Source organism: Oncorhynchus mykiss, chromosome 2 (assembly GCF_013265735.2).
Source record: "Oncorhynchus mykiss isolate Arlee chromosome 2, USDA_OmykA_1.1, whole genome shotgun sequence".
NCBI lineage: Eukaryota > Metazoa > Chordata > Actinopteri > Salmoniformes > Salmonidae > Oncorhynchus > Oncorhynchus mykiss.
Window position 1 is genome coordinate 43943079 of NC_048566.1, and position 10347 is coordinate 43953425.

General features: G+C 38.6%; 1 protein-coding gene across 2 annotated transcripts; it reads left to right on the top strand.

Moving 5' to 3' along the window:
- Window positions 1-4009: 4009 nt before the first annotated feature.
- LOC110490316 (stathmin) lies at window positions 4010-7269 on the top strand. Of its 2 annotated transcripts, none has more exons than XM_021563634.2 (5): window positions 4010-4374; window positions 5881-5924; window positions 6155-6321; window positions 6479-6670; window positions 6860-7269. In XM_021563634.2, the coding sequence occupies exons 2-5, from the start codon at window positions 5909-5911 to the stop codon at window positions 6917-6919; spliced, it is 435 nt and encodes a 144-aa protein (XP_021419309.1). In that variant the 5' UTR covers window positions 4010-4374; window positions 5881-5908; the 3' UTR covers window positions 6920-7269. The 2 variants fall into 2 exon arrangements, with proteins under 2 accessions (XP_021419309.1, XP_021419319.1); XM_021563644.2 differs by lacking the exon at window positions 4010-4374 and adding an exon at window positions 4856-5011.
- Window positions 7270-10347: the final 3078 nt, after the last annotated feature.

Below are 10347 nucleotides of genomic sequence, written 5' to 3' on the forward strand. Positions count from 1 at the left end.
TGTAACTGCTATGCTGCTTTGACAGGCAGGCTAAAGATATGTAATAACATAGTAACAAATGTACACTAAATGTAAAATGTTAACATTATGACTATATTCTCAAAATAAATATATTACATTTTGTTAATGCAGAAATGTAATTGTAAAGCCACATTCCACTATTGGAGTGTACTCCACCTCTGTTTTATAGATGTCATGCTGGCCTGGCAAGGTACACATTGTGACACTTATATTGTGACACCTAAAATATTAGGACTGATAGATCTATAGTTATCAAAAGTGTTTCAATAGTTCTCAAGAGCAATTACCAACTATTAAAAAAACACAGAAGCATCTGTATATTTTTTCATAAGAAGTATCAGAATATAATAGCCAGTTTAATTTAGATGAGAACACGTTAGATTTATAATTAGCCATTGTCTATGTCAGCGGATATCCCTGGCCAATAAAATATTTTTGAGATTGCATCTCTTGTTTTTTTTGTCCACAATGATCCCCAATGCTGCTCGCATGGAACTCAACAAAGATGTTTTTGGCCTCCTCAGCACCACATACTACCTTTGTCAGTAAGGCACTTTGTACCTGCTGTAGTATAACTCACCAGCTATGAGATAAAGACAAAAGTATTCAGTGGATACGTTATTAAACATAATAAAAGTATTCATTAAGAATACTTGGAACAATTGAGTAAAATTATATTTCTTCCACTCATTAAATGTATTAAAAGTGTGATATAGTAAGACAGCAAAATTCAACAAGTTGGCCTACTTACTTCAAACCTCTACTGTTGATTATAAGACAAAATGGCCAAGTTATCATCCACCGTCTGAAAACCTGAGCCATACTACTATATTTTGATAAAAGGATAATCTATGAAACTATGACATTTAGATAAATCACTCAGGCGATTGGATTTGATAGTAAGCTATTTTGTCATATGCAAACGATGCATTATTAATCCCAATGTTAAATTAAATTATCATAGTTTAACACTAGTAGAACTACAAATTAACACAACAACATCAAACTGACACAAGATATTGCTACAAAAAGGCTGATCTCTGAGGAAGATTGAAGGCATAGGGTGTAAACGACGAGACTTGGTCTCGCAAACAACTAAACTTGGCCTGGTGTCATAACGGTTTCGAAATGCTATAAGATGATATAATAAATATTATAGTCATGGAGGTAGATAATATAATGGTTTGATAGTTTTAGACCAATTAATAACGGAATAATCAACAGAGAAAGTGTACTTGTAAGTCTCGCCTCACCTTCTACAACAAAATTAATGGCCTTTTTCCGAAAAAGTTTTTTTTCATCCTTGGTCAAGCCCACGGGATAGCCACCATTGCTTTTGTAATTGACAAAGTTATTATAGGTTGCAGGATCCATTCTTCTGAAAACATATGTTTCGAAATTAAATCAATCACTTGTGTCCGCTTGCACAGTGCTCCTTGGGATGTTTAAAGCTTGGGAAATATTTTTGTATCCAAATCCGGCTTTAAACTTCTTCACAACAGTATCTCGGACCTGCCTGGTGTGTTCCTTGTTCTTCATGATGCTCTCTGCGCTTTTAACGGACCTCTGAGACTATCACAGTGCAGGTGCATTTATACGGAGACTTGATTACACACAGGTGGATTGTATTTATCATCATTAGTCATTTAGGTCAACATTGGATCATTCAGAGATCCTCACTGAACTTCTGGAGAGAGTTTGCTGCACTGAAAGTAAAGGGGCTGAATAATTTTGCACGCCCAATTTTTCAGTTTTTGATTTGTTAAAAAAGTTTGAAATATCCAATAAATGTCGTTCCACTTCATGATTGTGTCCCACTTGTTGTTGATTCTTCACAAAAAAAAACAGTTTTATATCTTTATGTTTGAAGCCTGAAATGTGGCAAAAGGTCGCAAAGTTCAAGGGGGCCGAATACTTTCGCAAGGCACTGTATATTTTTTTGGAAAACACATGGTGACGTATGTAAATACAAACTTATCATTACAATCTTTATAATCCACAACTGTGATGCTGATAATATACAGTGTGTTGTTCATAGCAGTGTAGCCATATCATCTTATAGTCAGAAGAACTATAGTCATACGAGTGTGTCTGTATGTGTATGAGGTGTACGTTGGATTTTGGACAAGCCACAGTGATGGAAAATAAATCAGTTCATTCTGTGTTTATTGTATATCATGATATCTGTGAGGCAAGACAATACCATATCTTGTGATTAAAAAGACAAACCAAACCTGTTGTATCATTTGAGGTTAACTAAATTTAGAAATAAGGACAGGGGAGAATAAACAGGAACAGGGGAGAATCAATGTACCTTTAGCGAATCGAAGTTATCAATTTGTAAAGTATATGCTGAAACCATGAATATATGTTATGTTAGATGTCATATTACATGATGGAATCTACCATATTCTAAAATGTAACTTATACAGTATATTATATGCAATATGACGAGTAGAAAACTGCTACCTAACCTGTTCACTGCTTGGGTAAAAGCACAACAAACATGTTTTTATTATAAACATAGAGCAACAGGTAGAAGTGTATTCTTAGTACAAAAGTAAATCAGTATCAAAGTGTTTTTGAATAGGTGGTTATTGAATCACCATTTACAAACAACAAGGGACTTTGCAGTTATGAAGCCTGCAGCTCAACTCATTCAACCAATTAGGCAACAGTACACAGCGAAGTCTTGGTGATTGTCCACTGAATCCTTAAAGAGAAGACAACTTCAAGAATGACACAATTGTAGATTACAGAGAAAGATCAACAGTACAGCACTTTATCTAGGCCGAGAGGTATTAAGGAGCTGGTCATGTTCTGGTCCTGTAGACTAGAATTAGAATCCTGAACATAATGTGAGCTGCAATAGGCGGCCCATCCAGGGTGCAAATCAGTGGAGGGGAATCTGAGAGTGCAGGGATTCCAGCAGGGTGTGAGTTGAAGTAGTCAAATCTGGAGAAGACAAGGCTCTGACTGAGCATCTTGGGGGTGTTGCTGGATAGTGTGGAGGAAGAAGCAGAACATATATCTTGGTATATATATATATAGCCTCAACATGAGCTAACAATATGATTCTGAAGTGTGCCAGGCCTTGCAGTCCCAAGATAGAACTGGGGAATTTTGGCAGGCAAGAAAATAGCCTTGCTGAAATCCCCCCCCCCCCTCCCCTTCTAATGTCCTTACTTTTGTGGCTAGAGTCAAATACTTTCTGTGGCACACATAAAAGTTAAATACTTTCTATAGAACAAACTTCACATCAGGATAGGCAACAGCAATTAATAATTAATGTATGTGTGTGTGTTATATTAAACATAGAACAACTACTCTTCGAATAAGACATGGGAGAGATGACGAATTTTGGCAAATAAATGTATTTATAGACTAATACACTTGAAACAAATAGCCAAACCGAAAACTGCAGACATTACTAGTGCTTCCCCCGCGATCAAACCGACATAAAAAAAATAAAAATAAACGCAGCCTAACGCAAGCAAGTCGCAGCAATGAAGAATTGAGTGCGCGCGCGTTCACGCGATGGGGGGATTCTGGCACGGGAGAGTTTAACTGCACAACACCGGAACCCTCGCCAGACCTCGCCTGGTCTGTCTCGCAGACCCGAAAGTCCTCGCGATGTTGCGCCAGTGGGTTTAGAAGAATGAGTGATAGGTTTAGAAAGCTCGATAGCGTAGCTATTTATGTTGATGATGGTAGGCTACTGTATACATATTGGGAACCCTGTCTCATGCTTTTGTTTTCATTCCAGCTGAGAACCTCGTTACATTATCCGTTCGTAAATGCACAGCGTTTCGCTCTCAGAGCGCACACTGGACGCCCTGGCCAAGAAGTAGGGTTGATCTGAGCGTTCTGACCTCACAGGTCAAGCGCCCAAGCTCACTGGCTAAAGTTGACTAGTTTGCTAGCCACTTCTAGACACAAATGAGAACACCTCACTGATCATTGTAATCGCCCTATCAGAGCTAGTTAGGCTGTTTTCATGCTATCAATAGCGTTAGTGACTATCTGTGCTGCTAGCAACATTTGATTTCATTTTTTTTGCAAACCTTTATTGACACCTGTCATATTCAACGGTGCTGCGCGTTCGTAAATTCATCAGTTATTCTGCTCTCTGGCACACTCAAACGAGAGAGTTTTGACATCGGCGTAGATAGACAACATTAATTTACGAATGCACCCTAAATCGACATTATTGATTGGACGATTAGGACCAATGGGAGTAGAGAACGAGATGTGACCAGTTGACTTTTGTGCTTCGTTCCTTTTTGTTGCGCTTTTGGTGCTGATGCAGGCAGTGAAGAAGGCGCGACCACACCACTTTGTAAGCATTTGAAGGTAGGTAAAATAACGCTTTTAACGGTAATCATTGGAGATATATTGATGGCAGTCATTACGCTGTCAGTGATGTTTGTCATTTTTGGTGTAAGTAACTTAGTTGTCATTACAAATGTATGGTAATTGAGAATCATATACTGTAAGCTAGCTGCCCTGAACAGCTACTATAGCTAGCTAACAAGCCCTAAGCTAACTTTAGCACACTGCTCGGTTTTATTTTTGGTCACAAGGTTTTGAAAATGTTCTAAGTTCCACGTTACACAAAAAAAATGTATTATACAATACATTATTGTATTTATCTTAAACGTAAACATTTGGCGCGGGTTTTGCTACCCAGCGCATGACTCTGGTGGAGACTAGGTGGGTGTGATCACACTACCTCGGTCTGCGCTTTTTCCCAATTCCTTTGTCGTCAGTCGACGATTAAACATTGACTTTCGACCCCACTAAGGGCACATTGCTGTGCTTTAACTTACATGTGAAGAGGTGCTTCATTCCGCCAACTGTTAAGATAGCTAGCTACAGTAGCTAGCTAATTTATTCAGGTTGTTAGCCAGTGTCTGTGCCCCTGCTGAGCTGACAGTGCAGCCGAGTCCATTGTCTCCTCAGCACCAGTTTGCTATTCGTGCATTTGAAGGTGGGTTGAGATGGATATCAGTGTCGGTGGCATTTGTCTAGCTATGTCAAGTTAATGTGTGATATTGTATAATCTTTGATACTGTAATGATTCCTAATTGTGTAGTATTTGTTTTGAGTTTTTATGAAATTGAAATCTGTCGTGCTGTCATCGACACGAATAGGTTGCGATTACTGTTGGTCGTTTGTATTCAGCCTTTGCTAGTGTTGGTTTCTTGTTTTGAAGCTGGTCTTAAGCGTAGGCACGCCTCGACCTTTAGCTAGGAATTGGCTTTACCTCAATAATTGCAATGATTGAATTTGAATGCTCTTCAATCTGACTGTCAATTCAGACTACACCTAGCTAAATTCATATTGTTCTCTGACCTGTATTCACAATGGTGCTTTATTGTCTTCGTGCAATAGTCAAATCCAATGTTGAGCAAGAAAACGTTACCTGCTGACATGATATTGCCATGCCAATGGCAAGGTAGAAGAAATTATATTTTAGTAAGCTTCATTTATGCTCTGGTATTTGTTCCTGATTAACAAGGATGGGAAGGACTTAATTTCCCCGCCCTTTTTGTCTCCATTGAAATAAGGCTACTTTGAAACCTATTCTCAATCATTTGCTGTATCACGTACATTCATGCTACATGTCTAACATTAATACAAGTGATCCATCTCCAACAGTCATTTTATGGACAGCAATAACCTCAATTGAATTCTTACTTGGCACATATCAATGGCTCTCCACCTTCTGAATCAATAGTTGTCATTGCTTTTTTCAATCTGTGTTTCTGTTCATTCCTGATTAGCGCATGGATGCATCTTTGATGTATTGTCTTTCTGTCATTAAACCTATGGCTTTGTCTGTATTTTTCCTCCCAGGCATAGCAACCCTCAGTACTCTGCTGAAATGGCATCCTCTGGAGGTAAGTGTTAACATGACAGGCCTTTATTACACTATTACAATGAGCTCCAACAATATTGGGACAGTTACACACTCTTTTGTTTGTTTAGTGCCCAATAGAAATTAATGGTACATTTTGGACTCACTTTTATGCAATCAGCTACACTATTGTATTGTTTAGGTGTTATAACTCTGTTATTATCAGTTTGATACATACTTGTATCAACATTGATGGATTCACTATTTTCACAGAGATCCTGGTCAAGGAGTTGGACAAGCGTGCTTCAGGTCAAGCATTTGAGGTAATCTTGGCCCCCGATGCCAAGGGTGAAATCCCCCTACCTCCCCCGAAGGAGAAGAAGGAGATGTCCCTGGAGGAGATTCAGAAGAAACTGGAGGCTGCAGAGGAGAGACGCAAGGTACCTAGTCAGATATACACAAATAAGTATCAGGAAATGGAGCCGCATCCACGTTACAGGTTTAGTTAATTTATATTTTATTATTTTCTAGCACAGGTTTGGTCCCACTAGCCTACCACTAACTTACTGTGTGACTTTGATTTTCTAATTTGATCAGAGTCATGAGGCAGAGGTGCTGAAGCACTTAGCTGAGAAGAGAGAGCACGAGAAGGAAGTTCTGAAGAAAGCCATGGAAGAGAACAACAACTTCAGCAAGACGGCAGAGGAGAAGCTCAATCAGAAAATGGAAGCCAACAAAGAGAATCGCACGGCACGAATGGCAGCACTCAATGAGAAATTCAAGGAGAAGGTTGGCCTGCCATTTTTCTCAGTCATCTTGACGTCATTTTCTACAATCCTGAACTTAAGAGAGAATTTCAAATTGAAAGGCCCAGGTTATGGAAATGGGATGTTGGTTGAAATTCCATGTACACTGTTCAAAGTTATACTTAACTAATCAGGATAACTTATGTGATTTTCATGTTTTTATTCATTCTAGGATAAGAAGCTTGAGGAGGTACGAAAGGCAAAGGAAACAAAACCAGAGGGGGAGAACTGATTTTATTTTGTAATAATTTAAAAAAAACTTGTGCAAAGATATCTTTTTGTTCTGTTCAATGACAGTATTATATTTGTCATTGTTATAGTTTTATTCACCTTGTTTGGATTAGTTAGGCTGTCCATTGTTGCTTTTGTTGTGGATGTGTAAGTATTTCTTCCCACACCTCCGGTAGATTTGTGTATTGCAGTTTATGACCTTTGAAATAAGCAGCGTTTTTACCTATAAGGAAGCATGCCACTGTTACGCATAGGTCCTTATCATTGTGAATTGCATAATATAAGTAAATCCTTGTACCTTGTAAAACTGTGTTTATCTGATCTTAATAAAGTTGCAATTGTTCTTTAAAACCTCTAAAGGTCTTAGCTGTTGTGTGTGTGGGGGGGGCTAACATATGATTTTTTTAAAGATGGTCATACCATGGATTATTTAGCCTATTTGATTTTGATTTAATGATATTTAATTTGTCCTTTACTACTATATAGCCCATAGAAACGCATTGAATAACACATTCATAAATGGCATTAAAAAATGATTCAAAATTGAATCATAAGGAATAAGGTTATGAAGTGTCTGTTCTATATCTAGGAGATATAAGAACGCTCAGGAAATATATATATGTATTAACACATTTAATCCCTTATTTTTGTTGGCATAAAACAACCTCCATACTTTTATTCGTTTGTATGGGTTACCTTCAGACAAGTCCCGTGGGGGGGCGTAGAGCAAAATGGAGAACACCATCGTGTACGTGAGTCTTCCTTTTTCATAGAGTGGTCATAATAGTTTGTAGGCGCTACATAAGTTTTCGTGAGTAGACCGACTTTTGAGATGTCTCATGATCTGATGAACACCGCTGTAGCTGGGCCACCTTCCAACGCAGATGCAGAAGGCCTACAGGCGGATGCGGTGGATCTCTATTTTAAACTGACGGATTTTGATGGGGATTTTTATATTATGTTACTTAGTCAATAGACTCCTTAAGGATTATTAATGGTCTTCATTTATTTGTGGCTTTTGGGTTGCAGACATTTACTTACACACCTTCTGTATTGGTGCACACAGAGACCACTAGTAATTCCATTTTGGTAATTATCATTTCGTCATGCAAATTTGATAGTCATTTTCAAATGGATCCCACAACATAGTAGATGCAGCATAGTGGATGAATAGTGTAATTACTGTGTCTTTCGGAAGTATTCGGCCCCCTTGAACTTTGCGACCTTTTGCCACATTTCAGGCTTCAAACATAAAGATATAAAACTGTTTTTTTTTGTGAAGAATCAACAACAAGTGGGACACAATCATGAAGTGGAACGACATTTATTGGATATTTCAAACTTTTTTAACAAATCAAAAACTGAAAAATTGGGCGTGCAAAATTATTCAGCCCCTTTACTTTCAGTGCAGCAAACTCTCTCCAGAAGTTCAGTGAGGATCTGTGAATGATCCAATGTTGACCTAAATGACTAATGATGATAAATACAATCCACCTGTGTGTAATCAAGTCTCCGTATAAATGCACCTGCACTGTGATAGTCTCAGAGGTCCGTTAAAAGCGCAGAGAGCATCATGAAGAACAAGGAACACACCAGGCAGGTCCGAGATACTGTTGTGAAGAAGTTTAAAGCCGGATTTGGATACAAAAATATTTTCCAAGCTTTAAACATCCCAAGGAGCACTGTGCAAGCGATAATATTGAAATGGAAGGAGTATCAGACCACTGCAAATCTACCAAGACCTGGCCGTCCCTCTAAAACTTTCAGCTCATACAAGGAGAAGACTGATCAGAGATGCAGCCAAGAGGCCCATGATCACTCTGGGTGAACTGCAGAGATCTACAGCTGAGGTGGGAGACTCTGTCCATAGGACAACAATCAGTCGTATATTGCACAAATCTGGCCTTTATGGAAGAGTGGCAAGAAGAAAGCCATTTCTTAAAGATATCCATAAAAAGTGTCGTTTAAAGTTTGCCACAAGCCACCTGGGAGACACACCAAACGTGGAAAAAGGTGCTCTGGTCAGATGAAACCAAAATTGAACTTTTTGGCAACAATGCAAGACGTTATGTTTGGCGTAAAAGCAACACAGCCATCACCTTGAACACACCATCCCCACTGTCAAACATGGTGGTGGCAGCATCATGGTTTGGGCCTGCTTTTCTTCAGCAGGGACAGGGAAGATGGTTAAAATTGATGGGAAGATGGATGGAGCCAAATACAGGACCATTCTGGAAGAAAACCTGATGGAGTCTGCAAAAGACCTGGGACGGAGATTTGTCTTCCAACAAGACAATGATCCAAAACATAAAGCAAAATCTACAATGGAATGGTTCAAAAATAAACATATCCAGGTGTTAGAATGGCCAAGTCAAAGTCCAGACCTGAATCCAATCGAGAATCTGTGGAAAGAACTGAAAACTGCTGTTCACAAATGCTCTCCATCCAACCTCACTGAGCTCGAGCTGTTTTGCAAGGAGGAATGGGAAAAAATGTCAGTCTCTCGATGTGCAAAACTGATAGAGACATACCCCAAGCGACTTACAGCTGTAATCGCAGCAAAAGGTGGCGCTACAAAGTATTAACTTAAGGGGGCTGAATAATTTTGCACGCCCAATTTTTCAGTTTTTGATTTGTTAAAAAAGTTTGAAATATCCAATAAATGTCGTTCCACTTCATGATTGTGTCCCACTTGTTGTTGATTCTTCACAAAAAAATACAGTTTTATATCTTTATGTTTGAAGCCTGAAATGTGGCAAAAAGGTTGCAAAGTTCAAGGGGGCCGAATACTTTCGCAAGGCACTGTATATCACCCTCAGAATTTCAATTATGTTATCTTCATCTTTTACCTAAAGATTGGATAGAGTTAATTGCCTTTGTTTGTTTGTTTACTCGTCATCATAATTTTTATCTAGATGTTCTTGTTATTCATTCCATCTATGTTGTGATATAAGGCCTAGATAGTGGTACTGGTAAATATAACGAACTGCTACAGTAAAAAAAGGCAAATCATTCCTTTGACTCTACTGACACCGAGTGGTAATAGCGCAAAGCTATAATGTAGAGCAACAGTAGTTGGAAGATGAAATTAAGATTTATCTTTCACACATTTTGGCAGTGTATAGACAGTGTCTTTTGGGCATATGAGTAATATTGTTTTATCATTCTAAACAATGAAATGAACATAATGTGTTTTGTTGAATTGTTTCACTGATCAAGTGTTCAAATGCCATATTCTATTGGAACTGGGAGGTTTGCTGTTCAGGCCTAACATTTGGTTGAATTGGTGCCTACGGTTACAGAGTGCTGGTATGTAGCCTACTGATTGTATGGCCACAGATGGTCCCTCCGCAATGCCAGCATGGTGACGAACAGTGCCTCTTCAACCTTAGGAGGCTGAATACATTTTATTTAGAGAAGTCTCTGTGG